The sequence below is a fragment of the Chrysochloris asiatica genome, unplaced genomic scaffold (genome assembly GCF_000296735.1).
Source record: "Chrysochloris asiatica unplaced genomic scaffold, ChrAsi1.0 scaffold00212, whole genome shotgun sequence".
In the NCBI taxonomy this organism is placed as follows: domain Eukaryota; kingdom Metazoa; phylum Chordata; class Mammalia; order Afrosoricida; family Chrysochloridae; genus Chrysochloris; species Chrysochloris asiatica.
In genome coordinates, this window is record NW_006408730.1 from 4,658,806 (window position 1) to 4,681,421 (window position 22,616).

The 22,616-nt window shown below is 36.7% G+C and overlaps 1 protein-coding gene across 4 annotated transcripts in view; it reads right to left on the reverse strand.

Annotated features, from left to right (window-relative positions):
- Nucleotides 1-22,616, reverse strand: part of ERBB4 (v-erb-b2 avian erythroblastic leukemia viral oncogene homolog 4) — a 1,604,115-nt gene that overhangs the window by 588,032 nt on the left and 993,467 nt on the right. For all 4 annotated transcript variants that reach the window (XM_006872745.1, XM_006872748.1, XM_006872746.1 and 1 more), the window contains exon 4: nucleotides 22,015-22,149. In XM_006872745.1, coding sequence (XP_006872807.1) covers nucleotides 22,015-22,149 — 135 coding nt within the window. The remainder of the gene's footprint in view (nucleotides 1-22,014; nucleotides 22,150-22,616) is intronic.

The following is a 22,616-nucleotide window of genomic DNA, read 5'->3' on the forward strand; positions in this document are numbered from 1 at the left end:
CAATGGTCCTATAGCTATCTTAATCTCCCTCCTCACCAGTGGTCATCCATGCCTTTGACATTGGCACAGTTCCTTTATGTGGACCCAGAAACATATCCCTTTACGGCATGTCAACCATTTCTATATGTATCATGTATGTTCACCCCAAAAAAATTGTTCTTGACCATTTCATTATTTTCATTGTTTGACTGTATGAATTGTTGATAGGTAGTTTTCAACTTACCATAGGATTCTGTTGAAATGACTACCCTGCTGTAAATCAGTTTTGATGTAAATCCAATACCTCTTTTCTTTTTTTTTTTTTTAAGTTTTCATTTTTATTGCCTTGTATTCTCAGTATCTTTATAAATCTGATCTTTATTTGCTTTTAGGGGTTGAATACATTACACCTGAGAGTAACAACACTAGCAGATTGTGCACTGCACCATTGTATGTAGTACATATTGCTAGTGATAACCTATGATACCCTAATGCTGTCCAGTTGATTCCAGTGGAGCGTGGCCTATTGAGATAGAGCAGAATTGCCCTGTAGAGTTTCCGAGGCGATAAATCCTTATGAAAACAGATTGCCTCTTCTTTCTCCCATGGAGAACATAGTGGTTTTGAATCACCAGTCCTTCAGTTAGCGGTATAATGCTTAACTGACTGCATTACCAGGGCTTCTATTACTAATGTTAGGATTGTTATTGTTGCTAAGTGCCATCTGTTGTTGTTGTTGTTATGTGCCGTGGAGTCGGTTCCGACTCATAGCAACCCTACACAGGGTTTCCAAGGCTGTAAATCTTTACAGGAACAGAAAGCCTCATCTTTCTCCCATGGAATAGCTGGTAGTTTTCCAACTGCTGACTCTGAGGTTAGCAACCCAATTCGTAACCACTACGCTATTTGGTCAGGTACAGTTCATAACAACCCTATTTCCAAGTGGCTGCTGGTGGGTTTGAACCACCAGCCTTGAAGTTATCAGTCCAGTGCTTTGTCTACCAAAAAAAAAAAAAAAAAAGGATGGTTGTACATGTGGTTTGTCATGACTCAAATACATCATAAATTTGGGACTACTAGATTAAGATGTAGCTATAAGTGAAGCTAAAACAAATATCAATTACATATATAGGAATTTTAATTATTGCCATTGATTTGTAAGAAATGCACTGCTATCCATTTGATTCTAACACGGTTCCCAAACTATATATCTTTATGGGAGCAGAAAGCCTCCTTTTTCTCCTGCATTGGACAGGTTTGAACTGCCAACCTTGCAGTTAGCAGTCCAGTGCTTATGCTTCGATGACACCATTAGCAGTCTAGTGTTTATCCAACATTGCCACACAGGACCCATCCCAAAGTATAGGAAAGATATAAAGATATTCAAAATGCTATTGCATTATTATAACCAGTTGTAATACCTTCATTTACTTCTCTGTATATTTATGTAAATATTGGTAAAATGATTTTTATCTATATCCAGTCTTTATTTCAATCTATGGAACTTATTCAAGAACCTTTAAGAGCTGAGCTTCATTATTAATAAAAGAAACATATAGATCACAATATTTACTTCAAAGAGATATGGTTGTTTTTTGTTGTTAAGTGACATCAAGTCAGTTCTGATGCATAACAACCCTGTACAGGGTTTTCAAGGAGTGCTGGTGAACTTGAAGCACTGACTTTGAGGTTCAGACCTTGCTGTCCAGTACATTATACCACATTGCCATACCAGGGACTCCTCAGAGAAACTGCTGTTGTTGTTGTTAGGTGTCACTGAGTCAGTACCAACTCATAGTTACTCTGCACAACAGAATGAAACACTGTTTCTGAGTCAACCTCATAATCGTTGCTATGTTTGAACCCATTGCTGCTGCCAATCCATCTAGTACAAGGGGGGATTACTTTTCTTCGACTCTCTACTTCATCAAACATGATATCCTTCTCAAGGGCTGGTGCTTCCTGACAATACATCTGAAGTGTGAGAGGCGATGTCGGGCCATCCTGGCTTCCAGGGAGCACTCTGGCTGTACTTCTTACAACACAGATGTCAATGTACATTTTCAGTCATGTACATTGGATTATCTTTAACAAAATTTTACTTGTATGAGATATCAGTGATATTGTCCGGTGACTTCCACATTCTATTGGGTCATCTTTCTTTGGAATGGGCACAAATGTGTATCTTTTCTTGTCAGTCGGCCAGGTAGTTGTCTTATAAATTTCTTGGCATGGATAAGTAGGTGCCTCCAGTGCCACATCAGTTTGTGGAAAGATTTCAATTTGTATTCCATCAATTCCCAGAGCCTTGTTCTTTACCAATGCCTTCAATGCACCTTGAAATTCTTCCTTCAATATCATTGGCTATGGATCATATGGTACTTGAAGTGGCTGAACATTGACCATTTCTTTTTGGTATAGTGACTGTGTATTCTTTCCATCTTCTTTTGGTGCATTCCACATCATTCAATATTTTGCCCATAGAATCTTTTCATATTGAAAGTCAGGGCTCCAATTTTTTTCTTCAGTTCCCTCAGCTTGACAAAACCTGAATGTGTTTTTCCCTTTTGGTTTTATAACTCCAGGTCTTTGCACATTCCATTATAATATTTGACTTTGTGTTCTTGAACTGTTCTTTTTAAAATCTTCTCATTAGTTCTTATACCTCATCATTTCTTCCATTTGCTTTAGCATCTCTATGCTAGAGATCAAGTTTTAGAGTCTCTTCTGACACCCATATTGGTCTTTTCCTTCTTTCCTGTCTTAATTACCTTTGCCTTTCTTAAGTGCTACTTAAGGAGCTAAAAGGTCCATAAGGCACTGTAACCACCTACATGTTCTATGTGTGAGCTTCTGGGTGATGTCACATTCCAGACGTGTGCTCCAACAGCCAAAGTTCCAAGCAAAGAAATCTATTTCTCTCAAAAGGCACTAGTTAAATGGGATCCAAAGCATAGCCCATGGCAACAGTACTAACCCTTTCCTCATGTACCAGTTTCTCATGGAACTCCCATTCATAACAGCGTCTCATTCACCATAGCCCTGCCCCCAAGCTCTCCTTCTCTGTGCCTTTCCTCATCCTCAGTTCTTTCACCCTTTTACCTTCCCCCACTGTATCATTATTATATAGATTGATTGACTCAGCCATTGTCTCCAAGTGCTTTCTTTGTTTCATCCAGCATTTTGGTTTTGGTCAAATGAGTCTTTTTGTTTCCCCCACAAGTACTAATTGTGCAATGAACTATTTTAAGTATGTGTCTGGAGGTGGGAGGGAGTGTTAGGTCAGGTAGGCTGGAAGGATCAGGATGGCAGAAACAGAATGCTTGAGCAGGTGGGAATGGGAGATGGTGAATACTCCCACATTTTATCCTGTCAAAGTAGTAATTATTTGAGGAGCAATGTACAGGATCCAGTTTGTCAGGAACATAAGGAAGTTCTACTAATCTGTCTTCAGGGGCATTCACCCTTTGTTGTTCTCCTCTGGCTGTAACCTAAACAGCACCGGCAATAGATCTGTCTCCTCTGTGAGTTACTAAGAAATGGTTAGTATCACGGGGAACCTGAGATGGACAAAATGTTTACAGGCTTCTCAAGGAAAGGAACCATTTCTTCCCCAGAGTTCCCATAGTTTTAGAAACACAGTAGATTTCAAGATGGAAAAGTCCAATATTTTCTTTACTGGTGGTGGTGGTGTTGGGGGGAAGGGGGACAATATCTTCATACCATAGCGCTAACTCAGCTTTTTCAGATCTGAGTAAATTTTGAAAGGTCTTATAATGCCTGTGGTTTGGGACTTAATAATTGTGGCTTGGGCCATTAATCTTGTAGCCTCCTTTTTTAGGTATTATATTTGAGATTGTGACTGGGGTTTTGTTACAGATTGCTAGCCTGTAGCAGTCAGTTGGGGAGATGAGACATCACTGAGACAGATAACGAAGAAAAATGTGTAGCAAATTGGAAAAGATTAGGTAGCTCCATGGCACGACATTAAACAAACTCTTCTGAGGTATAGCAGTCAAGAGTCTCATTTTACGTTACTACCGTTATTTTATCTGCTAAAGGGACTTGGCTATACACTTCTCACACTAAAAATCAAAACAACCCACATTAACAAATAGGCATATATCTAAAATGCCACTGTAAGCCTGAGGAATGGAATTGTGATTTTAAAATTGATGGAGGTTATAAGAAGTGACCCCAAAGGCAATACAGTAAGTAATAACCCTAAAATGCCTTGCTCTAAAATATTTTTATTAATTCACCTTTAAAGTTCACACACAAAACTAAAATTCAAGGAATGGATTTATAATATGTTAAAAATTCAATTCCATCAACAAGCTATTTATATCGATTTTCTTGCTGATGTGCTACTAGATAAATACAGAACTCAAATAATTTATTTTCTTTATAGAAAAAAGATATATGATTTTCAAGTCACTGCATATAAATATATTGTATTATATTACAACATGACTTAAACTTAGTATCAGCTCATTGCCAATCATTCTGCCCTAGCTCTCTGTTTTCTAAAAAAATATTGTGGTCTTGGTGCTGATTGAAATACAAATTCTCCAAAAAGATTTACAACCCTTATTAGCTAGCATATTAAAGAGTATCATTAGCTAGCATATTAAAGTGTATCATTTAGATACACTGAAATTCTATCACATGCCAGCCATGCCTCCAAACAATGTATTTCTCACTATTTTAGGAGGCAAGTACTACTCATATCCCATATTACAGATGAGGAAGCTGAGGCTAGAGAAGCTTAATATCATGCCCATGATTATACAGCAAGTAATACAGTTGGACTTGTAGCCCAGAAATACCAGCTTTAGTATCTCTACCCAACCAATATAACCATGTGTCTAATTCACGTTAACAGATAGAATAGTATAGCTATTAGGCACAGAGGAGAAAAGGGTACACAAACTAGAATAAAAACATATCAAAAGAGACAAATGTTAACTATATCACAGTAAGGCCTGATTTCTGATGAAAGTCATTGGGTGTTAGGCAGTGTAGAAACCATTTTGCAAGGCTGTTGATAAAAATCAAAAGACACATATTCATATCACCTAGGCAATTGATTATACATGGAGATAAAACAATAATTTGGGGGTATTTGCCAAAATCTTTGATGTATGTGAAGAGTGAGCAGAGTATACCAGAAGACCCCAACGATGCAGGGTGAAGGGTGTTATGAGTGAATATTAAGAGCTTTACAAAAGGTGTCTTTCCTTCCACAAAACAGTAGGCATGACTGCTAATTAATGGTGATAGAAAGCTAACAGAAGACCACAGTCCCACAGGTTGAGGTACAACACAGGGACAGTAGTGTTTATAAGAGTACCAGATTCTAATTAAAGCAATAAAAATAACACAACTCACATTTATTGAATACTTACTATGTGCCAGGCACTATTTTAATATTTTGATCCATTATTCCATATTACAAATCATTTTCTTATGAGAAAAATGAGAACAAGAGAGGGAAAGCAATTGCACATTGACACTTTCAGACTCAAGGTTAATTGTTGTTGTTGTTAGGTGCCATCAAGTCAGAAGTGACTCATAGCGACCCCATGCACAGCAGAAGGAAACAATGTCCGATCCTGGGCCAACCTCACTACCACCACCACAACTGATGCCATCAATGATGTCACCTGGCTGATCCATCTCATTGGGGGTCTTCCTCTTTTTCTCTGACCCTCCACCTTACCCAGCATGACATCCTTCTCCAGCGAATGTTATCTCCAGACAATGTCTCCAAAGTATGAGAGACGAAGCCTAGCCATCTTGGCCTCCAAGGAGCACTCTGGTTGCACTTCTTCCAAAACAGATCTATTGGTTCTTTTGGCAGTCCATGGCACTTTCAGTATTCTCCTCCAACATCACAACTCAAAGGCATCAATTCTTCTACGATCTTCCTTATTCACTTTCCATCTTTCACATCCATATAAGGTTATTGAAAATACCATGGCTTGGGTCAGGCGCATTTTAGTCCTCAAGCTGACATCTCTGCTCTTCAATACTTTAAAAAGTTCCTGTGCAGCAGATTTGCCCAATGCAATACGTCGTCTGATCTCTTGACTGCTGCTTCCGCGAGTGTTGATAGTTGATCCAAGAAGAATGAAGTCCTTGACAACCTCAATCTCTTCTCCATTGATAAGAATGCTGTTTATTGGTCCAGTGGTGAGGATTTTTGTTTTCTTGACATTGAGATGTAATCCATATAGAAGGCTGTGCTCTTTGATCTTCATCAGTAAATATTTCAAGTCCTCTTCACTTTCAGCAAGCAAGGTTGTATCATCTGCATATCTCAGGTTGTTAATGAGTCTTCCTCCAATCCTGACGCCACATTTTCCTTCAAAGAACCCAGCTTCTCGTATTATTTGCTCAGCATACATACTGAACAAGAATGGTGAAAGAACACAACCCTGTCGCATACCTTTCCCAATTTAAAAACATTCAGTGTTCCCATGCTCTGTTCGAACAACTGCCTCTTGGTCCAGGTACAGATTTCTCAAAAGTACAATGAAGTGTTCTGGAATACTCATACTTCTCAATGTTGTCCATAGCTTGTCACGATCCACACAATCGAAAGCCTTCGCATAGTCAATAGCCACATAGAAACCCAGAGCTTCAGCTGGATTACTAGGAGGAAGGAACATACTACAAAGAAGGTGGAAAGGCATGAGACTTAGCCTTGGGACAAGATCAGGTAACAGTTTGGGGGAAGAAGTATCAGAAGAGTGAGGGGGAGACAACACAGTGCTATTTGAGTTCTCTCTATATAATTGTCATTTTATGTAAGAAAATATATGTTATTTTTTTAATGTAAAAATACTTAGCATATATTATATTCTTCATTTGTCACTGATGAAACAATATTTTCCCCCTCAAAATCTTTAGGCCTACTACACAGAATAATAAAATAAATTGACTATTTTATTAAAATGTTACAAAACTACATAATATAAATTTATCTTTAGGACTTTGACATTTTAATAACCAAAGTAGGAAGAGCCCTGCCAATCATAAAAGTTTACATACTCTTAGTTAAGCATTTGTTTATCCCACTAAAAAACTCATGTAAGTTAAAAAAAATATTGCTGAAAAATCATTTAACCCTTTATGTGACAAAAATATTAAAATGTGGAGTGATTGTTTTTCAACATATCCTCCCTCCATCAAGGTCTATATATTAATGAAGGCAGTGTCTCCATCTCTCTAACCCTTTCCTGAAGAATTCTGGGATCTTTTATTTATGCCACCTCAAAAAAAAAAAAAAAAAAAAAAAAAAATGGAGCTTTGCCATTCTCCAGGGACTAAAATTGTGTTCTTTTGAACTTTTCTTTGAGTTTGGGGAAAAAAAGAGAATTCTGAAGTGGCAAGATCGGGGCTATAGGGTAAGGTTCTCAATGAAATTCTCATAGGATATCCCTTGTTACACTGAAAAAATGAGCAGGTGAATTGTAATGGTGGGAACAAATCCTTGGTGCAACTTTGGTGGCCTTTCTTTCAGCAGTGCAGTTTTCAATTTTCTTAATTTTTTCATATTAATCCCTTATGACGGTTCTGTGTCCTTCAAGAAAATCTATAAAGATTACCCCTTTGGAATACTAAGAAACAGGTACCCTAGCCTTCAGAGATGATCTTGAACTGACCCAGCAGATTTGGATGGGATCTTCTTTTGAAAGCACTCTAGGAAGATTAGGACAAGTTTGTTGTTATTGTAGGTGCCATGGAATCAGTTATGAGTCATGTGGTGGTGGTGATGGTAGTGTTCTGTGGAGTCAGTTCTGACCCTGTATAGAGTTTCCAAGACTGTAAATCTTTACATAAGAAAGCCTCATCTTTCACAGAATGGCTGGCTGGTAGTTTTGAACTACTGACCTTGAGGTTAGCAGCCTGACTCGTAACCCTATGCTACCAGAGCTCCTTGCTATGATGCATAGTAAACCTATATAAAATTTACAAGGAGTGGCTTGTGGGGTTGAACTATAGAACTTGTGGTTAGCAGTAAAGAGCTTATCTTAGAGTGTTGCTGAGAGAAGTTGTCTACAGCCATCCATTGATTGCAGAGACAGCTTTAAACACATTTTGTTTGGAATGAACCTGCGCATGTATGAACTGGAACCTCAGCACCAATACTTTTTGACTTACTGGTTCATGGCAGGGGTTTTTGAATAAAATATTTGAAATTTCAAGCTATTCATCACAATGAAATTTAGAAATGAAGATCTGATGGTTTTCCAACAGTGTATCATATATTATTATTTTTTTTTGAATTAACATTGTGATTTTCCTACTAAAGGGAATTTTTTTATTATGAAAAAACAAACTTTGACATATGTTTTAAGTAGCTATTTGAATGCTGTATTCTCCTTCCTGAGTACAGAATTTGAATTGATTCTACAGAAAACATTTCTGAAAAACTATCTAGATCAAAATGATTGTTTAATAAAAGGTGAAGAAGGTAGGAGAATAGAAGTTGTTGATTAGGATAGTTACTTTTCAGATGACTTTTTCTTTGTGAATGTTTTAGTAAGGATTTTCTCATCCTTTTATATATTTCTCTTACTTATACTTTAAGGAGAACTTCAAAGAGAAATGTCACTGCATAATTTTCTTTTCTTTTCTTTTCTTTTTTTCCCTCCCCTGCTTAGAAAGAGCACTTACAATTGCCAAAAGAATCACCTCTAAATAGAACATAATTTGTTCTTACCAAGCAGCAAAGAATTAAATAAAAGTTGCATCAGGCTGGCTTGAAAGATTACTAAATGGGTTAGCAGCTTGAGCTCCTAATTCAACATCCTCCAACTGCCTAAAGACAGCCCAGCTCCTTGACCAATCCTCCAGTCTAGCCAGCAGCTTCTCCCCAAGCCCCATGAAATAAAACTGCTCAATGAGACAAAAAAAAAAGAAAAAAAGGAGAGAGAAAACACATGCAAAAACAATATTTATATGTGTACACTGCTGTTGTTGTTAAGTGTCATTGAGTCAGTTCCAACCCATAGCAACCATGTATAGGTTTTCCAAGGAGTGGCTGGTGAGTTTGAACTGCTGACCTTGCGGTCCAAGCCGACTTTGCAGTCCAGTACATTAACCCACAATGCCACACCAGGACTCCATGTTTAGTAAATGAGGATGGTCATGTAAATAGTAATGAAGTATCTTAATGAAGACTGAACAACAGGACACACACATATTACTCTTATCCATTCTGGAGTCAACAAAATCACTAAAAATAAAAGGTGGTAATACTGAGTGGCTTCAGTATACTTCTCATTTTACATAGCTGCTGTATACACCAAATGTGTATTCATGACTTTATGTAACAAAACATCATTGTAAATCTCTTTTATTAATTGAATAGTTGTTATTTCAGTCAGTATATGATTTTAATTTGGTAAAAATGAATTTCTTAATATGTGAAAATTTAACTAACATTTTGGCATGTGTACTGATGAGGCATTGTAGTATAAGCACTAGATTGTTAACCCAAAGGTTGGCAGTTCAAACCGACCATGCACTCACTACTTGGAAACCCTATACAGGGTTGCTATGAGTTGGCACCAATTCAGTGGCACTTAACAATTACAACAACCGTATCCTTCCATGCTTAGAATTCTTTGCAACTTTCCACTGAGGATGACTTACAACTATAGGTAAAAAAAAGATTACCAGACATTTGACTGATAATCATTTTATATGAATGTTCCTCCTTTTATGTCTTGCGGCTCTAAAACTTTTGAACATTAAAAAGTATCTAAATCAAAGTTAATGTTTTCTTATGGTCATTATTAGAGGAAATATGAACCATGGAGTACATTTAGAGGAGACAAAGAACACAGAATAAAAAAGTCAGTAAGTTCTCAAAAATTCTAATTGCAAAAAACTGCCCTGTAAAAAAAAATATATATTAGGAGTTACTTCAAGGAAATTTGGTTGTTTCCATTCTATCTGAACAATATGAAAAGTTTTTTATAATATCATCAACATTTAGTTACGTAATTACACATATACAAAATATATATATATGGAAACTTACATATATTAGCAAAAAGACTTATTAAAACTTATTTTAAAGTAAGTTTCTGAAAGGCAACAAGATTGAAAGCTGTTCCAAATGGACAAATTGAACTCCATTGATTGTCTATTTGAAGAAATGTTTACTTCTTCAACTACTCACAGGGAGACAGTGAGTCACCTAACTACATAAGCTCACAGAGATCCAAAAAGGGGTGCAAACTATCTACCATACAGAATGTATCTATGATAGAGATTTGTGGTTATTTGAGATTTGTTAGTGTCCTAAAGTGGGTTCCAGCTCATAGCGATGCTATGTACAACAGAACAAAACTGTTTTTGTTTTGTTCTATGTCTCATCCTTCAACATCATCAAAAATATCAATTCGGCTCATTGGGGTTTTCTCGTTTTTGCTGGTCCTCCACTTTACCAAGCATGATGTCCTTCTCTAGGGACTGTCCCTCCTGATAACATGTCTGAAGTATTAGAGACAAAAATCTCACTATACTGAATTCAAAGTAGCATTCTGGTTATACTTCCTCCAATGCAGATTTGTTTATTCTTCTGGCAGTTTATAATGATTTCAATATTCTTTTCTAATTCCACAATTCAAATGCATTGATTCTTCTACAGTATGTCTTATTCACTGTCCAATTCTCACATGCATATTAAGCTATTGAAAATGTCATGGCTTGGGTAGGCACACCTCAGTCATCAAACTGATAATTTTGCTCTTAACACTTTAAGGAGGCCTTTTGCAGCAGATTTGCCTAATGCAATGTCCTTTAATTTCTTACCTGCAGCTTCCATGGATCTTGATTGCAGATCCAATCAAAATGAAACCATCAACTGACAACAAAAGATTAACAACTTCAATCTTTTCTATATTTAACATAGTATTTTTATGGATCTAGTTGTTAGGATTTTAGTTTTCTTTACATTGAAGTACAATTTATAAGGAAGGCTGTAGTCTTTGATCTTCTTCAGTAAGTAAATTAAGTCAGCTAAGCTTTCAGCAAGCAGTGTTTGTATCATCTGCATATCATGGTTGTTAATGAGTCTTCCTCCAATCTTGATGTCATGTTCTTCTTCATATAACCCAGCTTCTCAGATTATTTGATCAGCGTACAAAATGAACAAGTATAGTTAAAGGATACAACCCTGGCACACACATTTCCTGACTTTAAGCTATTCAGTCTTCCCTTGTTCTGTTCTAATAACTGCCTTTGGTCTATGTACAAGCTTCTTATGAGCACAATTAAGTGTTTGGAATACTCATTTTTCTCAATTTATCCATAGTTTGTCAGTAAAAGCCTTTGTCTGGTCAATAAAGCACAAATAAACACCTCTCTGATATTCTTTGATTTCAGCCAAGATTATTCTGATGTCAGCAATGATATCCCTACGTTCACCACCTCTTTGGAATCCGACTTGCATTTTGAGAAGTTCCCTGTCAATGTACTGTTGCGTCTGTTTTTGAATTATCTTCATCAAAATTTTACTTGCATGTGATATTAATAATATTGTTGGGTGATTTCTAGATTGTGTTGTGTCGCTCTCATTGAAATGGGCACAAATAGGTATTTCTTTCAATTGGTTCGTCAGGTAGTTATTTTCCAAATTTCTTGACATAGATGAGTGAGCACTTCGAGTGCTACATCAGTTTATTGAAAGATTTCAATTTTTATTCCATCAATTCCTTTTCTTTCTTGGTTTTCACCAATGACTTCAGTGCAGTTTGGATTTCTTCTTGCAGTACTATCAGTTTTGATTATATGGTATCTCCTTAAATGGTTGAAAATGGGCCATTTCATGTAAGAGCAGCAACTCTATTTTCCATTTTTTTGCCCCCCCCCCCATTTTCTTTTAATGTTTTCTGCATTGTCAAATATTTTGCACATAGAATCCTTTAATATTTCAACTGGAGACTTGAATTTGTTAAATTTTTTCAGCCTGAGATATGTTGAGCATGTTCTCCCCTTTGGTTTTTAAACTCCAGATCTTTGCACATTTCATTATAATACTTGACTGCCTTCTTAAGTTGCCCTTTGTAATTTTCTTTTCAGCTCTTTTATCTCCTACCTTCTTCCATTCATCTTAGCTTCTCTATGCTCAAAACAAGTTTCAGAATGTCTTCTGACATCCATTTTGATCTTTTCTTTCTTTCCTGTCTTTTTAATGATACTTTGCTTTTTTTCCTGTATGATGTTATTGTTGTCATCCCACAGATCGTCTGGTCTTCGGTTATGAGTGTCTAAAGTATCAAATTTGTTTTTGAGATGGTCTCTAAACTCAAGTGCAATTCAAGGTCATATTTTGACTCTTATGGACCTGTTTTAATTCTCTTTTGCTTCAGCATTAGCTTGCATATGAGTAATTCATCCACATCCTGCCCCCAGCCATGTTTTGGCTGATGAAATTTAGCATTTCCACTATCTAGTCAATTTAATTCCTGTGTATTCCTTCTGGTACATGTATACACGAGATCCATCTCTGTATATATGAGATCCATGTATACAGTCATATTTTATGATGTTTTTAAAAGGTGTTTGCAATAAGTTATTTGTTGTTGTTGTCAGGTGCCATCAAGTTGGAACCGACTCATAGCGACACCATGCACAGCAGAACGAAACAATGTCCGATCCTGGGCCAACCTCACTACCGCTACTACACTTGATGCCATCAATGATGCCACCTGGCTGATCCATCTCTTTTTCTCTGACCCTCCACCTTACCCAGCATGACATCCTTCTCCAGCGACTGTTCTCTCCAGACAATATGTCCAAAGTATGAGAGGTGAAGCTTAGCCATCCTGGCCTCCAAGGAGCACTCTGGCTGCACTTCTTCCAAAACAGATCTATTGGTTCTTTTGGCAGTCCATGGCACTTTCAGTATTCTCCTCCAACACCACAACTCAAAGGCATCAATTCTTCTACGATCTTCCTTATTCACTGTCCAGCTTTCGCATCCATATGAGGCTATTGAAAACACCATGGCCTGGGTCAGGCGCACCTTAGTCCTCAAGCTGACATCTCTGTTCTTCAATACTTTAAAAAGTTCCTGTGCAGCAGATTTGCCCAACACAATATGTCGTCTGAACTCTTGACTGCTGCTTCCACGAGTGTTGATAGTTGATCCAAGAAGAATGAAGTCCTTGACAACTTCAATCTTTTCTCCATTGATAAGAATGTTGCTTATTGGTTGGTCCAGTGGTGAGGATTTTTGTATTCTTGACCAATAAGTTATTGGTCTTACACAATTCCAACATGCAATCTCTAGCATCATTTCTATTACTAAGGCTATAGTTTCCAACTACTGATTCTTTCTCTTTACTTCCCAATTCCAACCAATAATTATCAATGTATCTTGACTGTATGATCAATTTCAGACTGAATAAATTGGTAGAATTCTATAATTCATTATGAATGACTTCAGTTGTTAGTGTATATATTTGAATAATAGTGGTATTGACTGGTCTTGCATGTAGGCATATGAGTATTTTCCTATCACAGATAGCACTGTACTTCAAGATAGACCTTGGAATGTTCTTTTTGATAATGAATATGATACCATTCATCTTCAGTTTGTCGTTCCTAGCATAGTAAGCCATTTGACTGTCTGATTCAAAATGGCCAATATTGGTTCATTTCAGCTCACTAATGTCTAGACTATAGTTCTTTATGTGTTGTTGTTGTTACGTGCCATTGAGTTGGTTCCAATCCATAGTGACCCTGTATGGGTTTCCGAGGAGCAGCTGGTGGGATTGAACCACTGACCTCATGGTTCAAACTGACTTTGCAGTCTAACACATTAACCAGCAGTGCCACACCAGGACTCTGGGTTAATGCATTGGACTGCAAAGTTGGTTTGCACCATGAGGTCGATGGTTCAAGCTTACCAGCTGCTATTCAAGCCCACCAGCCAATATTCTGTTACATGCCCAATTAGGAAATCAGTGATTTTTACTATCACTGTATCTACAGATATCACTGTAACTAAAGACATTGTCTTTTCATAATATTAGATTATACTATAAGAACACATGCATGGTGTGCAGATATTTACAAATATTTTGCTTAGAATAATCACATCTGGTGAAAATAAAAAGGAGGGGCAGGTTCAGGCAAGTCTTTTGACTCTTAAATAGTCTGTTGTCTAGTAAACAGGTCTTCTATTTTCTATTGTAGTGCTTTAATGTGCCCTTATTTGCTTGACGTTTAAAGAAGGTAAGTTATTTCCATTATTTTGATGTCTTTATGGTGATAGGAGTCATACCATTATTATAGTGCTCAAAATAAATAAAATATTATTTACTATATTGTTTTTGTTTTGCATTTTACACCTTGAAAATTAGTTTTGGGGAATAGCCCTATTTGGTGCACTTATAACTTGGTTGAAAATTTTCCCAAGTCCTATATATGAAAAAGCAATGTCATTAACAGTTGTTTTTCTAGACATTTCAATCTTCATCGTTTCAATTATAGCCCAAAGGTTATGTCAATAAAAAGCAGGTTGCTCTTGAAAATAGTTTTCTATTTAGGAATCATTACTGTAAGACATTATCAATCAGTACTGTATGACAAATATACATTAATTTGTGTTTTGTAAAATGTACTTTAAAATAAACCATTTTTAAAATTCTTTATATGAAAATTTTATGATTTATGGTAATTCAGTTATTAAATGAATTAATATCTGCTTTTAAATATCACTTGGAAAATATGCACATTACACATTTCATATATATGCATGGATATGTGTATATTTGTATATATACAAAAAGGTTTCAAAAAATTCCATTATCTTTTAAGTCACTTCTTACAGGAACTTTTTGAAGCTTCCTTTGTAAGTGTGTATATGCACACACACACACAGAATGTGCTCCAGTAGTGCAGTGGATTATGAGCTGAGCTGTTAGCCACAAGGTCAGCAGTTCCAGTCTGCAGCCACTCCACAGGAGAAAGATGAGGTTTTGTGCTCCCTTAAAAATTTATAGCCTTGGAAACCCTATACAAGGTCACTATGAGTCAGAACCAACTCCACGGCACATAACCACCACCTCTATAAGGGTTTTTTAAAACAAGTTTGTGTGAAAATTCTATTCTCTTCATTCTGTTTGTCCACAAACTTTTTTACTCCCCCTTATATATATACATTATACCTACACTCATATATATGAAATATATTAAGTAACTTATGCAAATAGATATACGTTATCATCTGTACCCAAAAAGACTAATGGTGAATAAGCTCTAGAATGTAACTTTTACTTCACATCAATTATTTTGTATATACACTGTTTTATGTGCTATTGAGTCCACTTCAGAGGAGTGGCTGAAAGGTTTGAACCACCAACCTTCCGTTAGCAGTCCAGTGCTTATCCTACAGTTTATGTGCTGATCTTTGATATCTAGTTCTTCAGTCAGTAAGTCAGAGGCTCTGTAGGATAAGTACTGAACTGAGAACCCTAAGATTGGCTGTGTGAGTCCAGTAGCCGAGGGAGGAAGATGAGGCTTTGCACTCTGGCAAAGATTTCGGGCCTAGACAACACTGAACAACAACAACAAGTGTACTAGAGCAGACATCAGAAGGATGGATCGTGTCTTGTCTTCAAGGAGTTTTTATTTTAAAGTGTAAGGTAAGATACTAGGGTCCAGTTCTGGCCACTGTAGGGTTAATGGGAAAGGTTACCTAATTCAAACTGGAGAAAAGAAAATTCGTTCGAAGAGATGACAGTTACTGAGTGTCTGAAAGTCATAGTAATTGGTTTGGTAGAGAGAAAAGGCAAGGAGGACTAGACTAGTTAACTGTAAGAACTCAATGCATGGAGGAGCGATACAGACAGGAAACTTCTGAAAACTGTAAACGTTTTGGTCTTGTTTGACATGACCCTCTTTTTGTTAGTTGCAATGGTAGGGATTTTAGATAGGATCATAGCTAGTTGTTCATTAGGTAAAGCGCTTCCAGGCATTTTGTAGGGAAAATTTGTTGGTCCTACTGTACAGCGTCGCTATGGGTCGGACCCGACTCGATGGCACTTAACAACAACAACAACAACAAAGAGACAAGAAAGGAGTCTTGGTGTGACATTGTAGTTAATGCGCTGGACTCAAGGTCAATTTGAACCTCAAGGTCAGTGGTTCAAGCTCACCAGCCACTCCTGGGAAACCTTATACAGAGTTGCTATGGGTTGGAACTGACTTGACAGCATTTAAAAATAACAACAGATACAAGAAAACAACTAAGCATAGTGGCTTTTAACCAGGAGGCCCTGGGCTTCTATATGGTAGGAGGTTTCAATGAGGAAACAGTACATTAAAAAAAAAAAAAAATCTCTTATTAACATGTATGCTTGTCATCTATTAGAAACACAAGGACAAAACCACAGTAGTCTTAGCATTCCTAGTCACACTGTAACCAATGAAGACCACAGATTTGTTCATATTACATTATTGTTGGGGATACACTAATTTGTTATTTATACTTTACTTTGTTTCCAAACTACAGTAGTTGTTGTTTTTGTTGTCAGGTGCCATCGAGTCGGAACCGACTCATAGCGACCCCATGCACAGCAGAACGAAACAATGTCTGATTCTGGGCCAACCTCACTACCGCTGCCACACTCGATGCCATCAATGATGCCACCTGGCCAATCCATCTCGTTGGGGGTCTTCCTCTTTTTCACTGACCCTCCATCTTACCCAGTATGACATCCTTCTCCAGCGACTGTTCCCTCCTGACAATATGTCCAAATTATGAGAGATGTCCTTTAGCCATCCTGGCCTCCAAGGAGCACTCTGGCTACACTTCTTCCAAAGCAGATCTGTTGGTTCTTTTGGCAGTCCATGGCACTTTTAGTATTCTCCTCCAACACCACAATTCAAAGGCATCAATTCTTCTACGATCTTCCTTATTCACTGCTCAGCTTTCGCATCCATATGAGGTTATTGAAAATACCATGGCTTGGGTCAGGCGCACCTTAGTCCTCAAGGTGACATCTTTACTCTTCAACACTTTAAAAACTACAGTAGACATTAGTATAAATCTAGGAATTTCTATTTTTAAGTTGTTTGTTTTAAATTTACACGCTCATAAAGAAAAAGTGATAGTACTGTGTCACATGTTAATTTTTAATGTTGGTAACTGCATTTCAATGTAATTAAATTGTTTTGCAACCCTTTAACATTTTATGCATTTTCTGATTTTTATGCACTTAAAATTATTATTAAAAAGGGTCCATAGGCTTCACTAGACTGCAACAAAAAACTATAATCTCCCTAAAATTATTAATAATCTATGTTATTTTAGAGTCCTGGTGTAGCACTTCAGGTTAATGCACTGGACTGCAAGATTGGTTTGAAATGCAAGATTAGAGGCTTAAGCTCACCTGCCGCTCCTCAGAAACCCTATAACACTTAACAACTCAACAGCACTTAACAACAACATTCATTATCTCAGTATTTCCTGCAATAGATGAAATCTTGAAGTAGGGGGATGGTAATAAGATTTAAGTAACAACAAGAAATAGGCAACATCAAGATGACTTAGCAATTAAATGCAAGAAACCAAAGAGAGATTGAAGTCAGGAATGATCACCATGGTTTTGAACTGGATGACAGATTGGTTGGTCATGGGATTCATCAAACAAGAGGTTGCATTTAAAACCATGGAGTGCCTGAGATCAACCATCAGGAAAAGGAAGAGGAACAGATTGACTTAGGATAACATTGTAGGAAAACAATATTTAAGGGTAGTTAATTCATTATTTACAATTATGGCATGTTCTCCACCACTCATTTGTCAATATGTCATACTGTAATGCCTTAGGTGTTACTGTGATGCCAGAAGCTATACCATCAGTATTTCAAATACCAGTAGACTCACCTATGGTGGATCAGTTTCAGTAGATTTCTCAGGCTAAGAGAGACCGGTGGTGGTGTTTGTGTGCTGTAGAGTCAGTTTTAACTCATAGCAACCCTGTACAGAGTTTCTGAAGCTGTAAATCTTTTACAGAAGCAGAAAGCCTCATCTTTCTCCCACAAGAGAGACTAGAAAGAAGGAATAGTTATTCTACTTCTGACAGATTAGTCACTGAACGTCTCATGAATAGTGGAAGAACATTAATATAATATGAGCCCCTCAAAATATGCCTGGGGAGAACAGCCTCCTTAAGGCAGAGTTGACCTTAATGACATAGATGGAGCAAAGCTCTCAGGGCCTTCATTTGCTGATGGTACATGACTCAAAATGAAAAGTAATAGCTGCAAAAAGTCATTAATAATCAGAACATGCAATGCTTAAAGTATGAATCTAGAAAAATTTGAAGTTATCAAACACATAGAGATCAATATCCTTGGCATTAGTGAGCTGAAATGGACTGATATTGGTCATTTTGAATTCAACAATCATGGTTTATTATGGAGCAATGGTGTGGCATTGTAAGATAAGCACTGGACTGACAGATCGGTTTGAACTATAAGGTTGGTGGTTCAAACTCACCAGCTGCTCCTCAGAAACTCTATACAGGGTCACTGTGAGTCAGAATTGACACCATGACACTTAATAACAACAACAATGGTTTATTATGCCAGATATGACACATCCAAGAGGAATGGCATAGCACTCATCATCAAAAGGAACTTTTTAAGATCTATGTTGATAAAATGCTGTCTGTGAAAATATAATATATATACAACTACAAGGAAGACCAATTAATACAATTATTATTTAAATTAAAATAACTACTAAAGTCAGTGGAGTACTGTTTTGGCACTGTAAGATAATCACTGAACTGCTACCCTCAAGTTTGGTGGCTCAAAATAACCAGCCACTCCTCAGAAATCCTATACAGGGTTGCTGTGAGTTGGAGCCTACTACATGGCACATAACCACCATACAGAGATGGTACAACCTTGCTTGCTGTAACAGAAGTGCATTTGAAGCAGTTACTAATGGAAACAAAGATTTTGGAATATAACTCATGTAAAGGGAACAAAATGTCCTTACAACTAGGGCAATAAACAAAATTTATGATGGAAAAGAAATTGATGTTGCTAAGGATTTCATTTTATTTGGAGCCACAATTAATACGCATAAAAACAGCAACCAAAAATTAAAAGACATACTCATCAGGCAAATTTATTGCAAAAGACCTCCTGAAAATATTAAAGAGCTAAGGTATCATTTTGAGGACTAAGATGCATGGGACCCAAGGTATGATATTTACAATCCCCTCATATTCATGTTCTTTTCCATACACGGACAAAGTAAAAGGAAGACCAAAGAACTGATGCCTTTGAATTATGGTATTGGTCAAAAATGTTGGAAGTACCATGGGCAAACAAAACAATAACCAAATCTGTCTTGAAGAATGGTCCTTAGAAGCGAGAATGGGGGTACTTCATCTCAGTGCTTTATACATTTTATAAGAAGGACTGCTCTGGTAGCGTAGTGGTTACGAATCGGGCTGCGAACCTTAAGGTCAGTGGTTCGAAACTACCAGCCGCTCCGTGGGAGAAAGATGAGGCTTTCTACTCCTGTAAAGATTTACACCCTCGGAAACCCTGTACAGGGTCGCTATGGGTCAGAACCGACTCGATGGCACTTAACAACAACAACAACAAGAATCCCTAGAAAAGGATATCACACTTTGTAAAGCTAAGGGTAAGCAAAAAAGAGGAAGATCTTCACTGAGTTGGAATGACACGAGAGGCTAAAATATAATAACAGTTATGAGGATGAGGCAGGAGAGACAGTGTTTTACTATGTTTTAAACAGAATCACAATGAGTCAGAACTGACTCTACAGTACCTTTTAACAACAACAATGGTATATTCTGGATTCCATGGGTTGTACAAATGGTTAATTTGCTCAACTGATAATCAAAATGTTAAAGGTCTGTATCCATTCAACGCTGTCTCAAGAGAAAGCGTACATTCACTTTCAAAAGTTCAGTCCTGGGAAAGTCACCTTATGGTGCAAAGTGCTATTTGGATATGTTAGGGGTCACCACGAGTCAGAATTGACTCAATGTTAACTGTTTGGTTCTGGTATGGTCCATTCAATATACACCATATATCAGCAAGAACCACTATGTGAAGTATAAAATGCTGACAAGCAATTGACAATTAATATGTAAAAGGACTTTGGCTGTATTTATATCAGTATTTATCATTTTTGCACCTGCAATTATTTGCATGCAAAAAAAAGAAAAATCATCCACAATTGCCTAATTGTAGGCAGAACTGTCCAAGTTTGTCTTCAAAAAGAAAAGCACAAAGAGATGCCATCTGTGAAAGTACCACAAATGCCTCAGTCCTTTCCTGCTTCACATCTTGAGGCCTGTGGCCATAGTTCCCTTCTGGATCTGTTTCAGGCTTTATTCTTGCTGGATTTCACTCAAGCATCACTCAGGCTAGTCAGTCTGATATGCTACGTATCAGCAGGACTTTCCTCTTATCTTATCCCAAATAGAAAGTGTAGTATGAAAACTGAACCTGGAAACCATTTCTGAAGCACATCATTTTCCCTTGTTATTGTGAACAGATTCATTTTTTTTTATTCACAAGGTAGGCAACTTGAATGCTACAAAGATGAAATCTCATACAAATTTCTGCTCAAGGGCGACACAAAAATTATGTTATTTTTCTTTTTAAATGTTTCAGCCATTTATTAAAATGTGACTGTCAGTTTTGATGAAATAAATTCCTTTTTCTTCATTATATTATTAGGGCCAATATGAAATTTAATAATTATCCCTTGGCATTTGATTTCCTATGAACGCATCATAACACAATCAGTATTATAGCATATAATCATTGAACCATATGAACACAGTCATGATTTCAGATGGGAATTATATCAGAATAGATGAGAAATATAAAACCCAGATTAAGACTTGATTAAGATTCTGTTTTCTTCCAAGTGTCAGTAATAATAAATACAGGGACAACATTACTTGCTTTTTGAAAATGAAACAAAATAGTTTTCATAATAGTGCAAATGTTGTTTGCTTACTACTTAATCATATTAAACACTTTGGATCTGGTAATTCTTCTGCCATAGAAATTATAATAATGGGTAATTGGGTAGTTTATTAGACTAATGGTTAAAATTAGAATATACATGTATTAATTTTATATGAAATAAGAGGAGCAGGACAGCTCCACTCTATTTATAGTATTTCATATTGTAATGAAGGATTGCCGTAAAACTTGTGGAAGGGATGGAAAATTCAGAATTCTAAGTGTATACTACTTAGAGTAGGGAGGTGCATTTTTGTTCTACTACATTTTGTCAGTAGGATTTGGACAGCAAAAAGGTGAAGTCCCAGTTACACACCAGTCTTGAATTTATAGATAATGGAGCACATTTTTAGACTCTGAAAATATTGTGTTATAAACTGAATTATGCCACACAAAATTGTAAATGTGAATCTTAATCCCTGTGCTGATGATGTAACCCCATTTGGGGATAGGATTTTCTCTGTTATATTAATTAAGTCATATCTGTGTAGGGTGTGTCTTAAACCTACTCACTTTTGATGTTAGAACATAGCAGATAAAGCACAGAAAAGCAAGCACAAATGGAAGGGAAGACACATACCATATTGAGGTTGTCAAGTAACACTGAGAAGGATTCTCCCCACCCCCCAGCCCCTCCTCAGAATGAATAGAGAGAACCTTGACCTTGAGCCAGGGCCCTGATTTCAAATGTCCAGCCACTTAAATTGTGATAGGAAACAATAATAATAATTTGTTGATTAAAGCCACCAACTTGTGGTATTTCTGCAATAGCAGAGCTAACAAACTAAACCATATGGTAAAGTGACTTAGGTCTCTCAAAGAGAATTAACTAGGAGTAAAACATATTCCAGCAATATGTTCAGTCAAGTATTTCAAATACAGCCAATGTGTAAAACATTGTCAATTAGGATGACAAGTTATCAGTCATTTTTATAAGAATAGAAAGACATTTCGCAACATTAAAATTATACTCACATCCAGAGCTACCATTTGTTGAAACCAGAGTCAAATTAGAAGGCCATGGATTCCGAACAATATCCTGCCAATGGATTGTGTCTGCATAACAGAGGAATTTGTTCTGGTCTACATAGACCCCACCATTCAGGATTTCTGCATTTAAAAAAAAAAAAAAGATAGAAAGAAAAACATATTTTTTCAAACTATTTATTGTTGAAATGGTAGCTAATAAAAATGATTAACTCAAACTATTTTCAATATTAAATTGGATTTATACTGCCAAAAACCAAGGCTTCTTTTATTGATTCATAAACATCAATTGCAGAGATTTGGAAAAACTGAAAAATGCAAACAAAGAAATAAGCAGTCATACTCCTAAAATGCAGAAGAAGCTCTCTTGATGTTTCAGTATAGTAGAAGTTAAGTGTCATCACGTCAGTTCTGACTCATAGGAATCCTGTCTTGGGTTTCCAAGTTGCAGCTGGAGAGTTTGAACCCCTGACCTTGCGGTTCCAACCAACCTTGTGGTCTAGTGATTATTCTACAGAAACTTTTGGTAAAGAAGTTTTACTTTATTTTTTTTAATGAAATAATATGCACACAATATTTTATAACCTGCT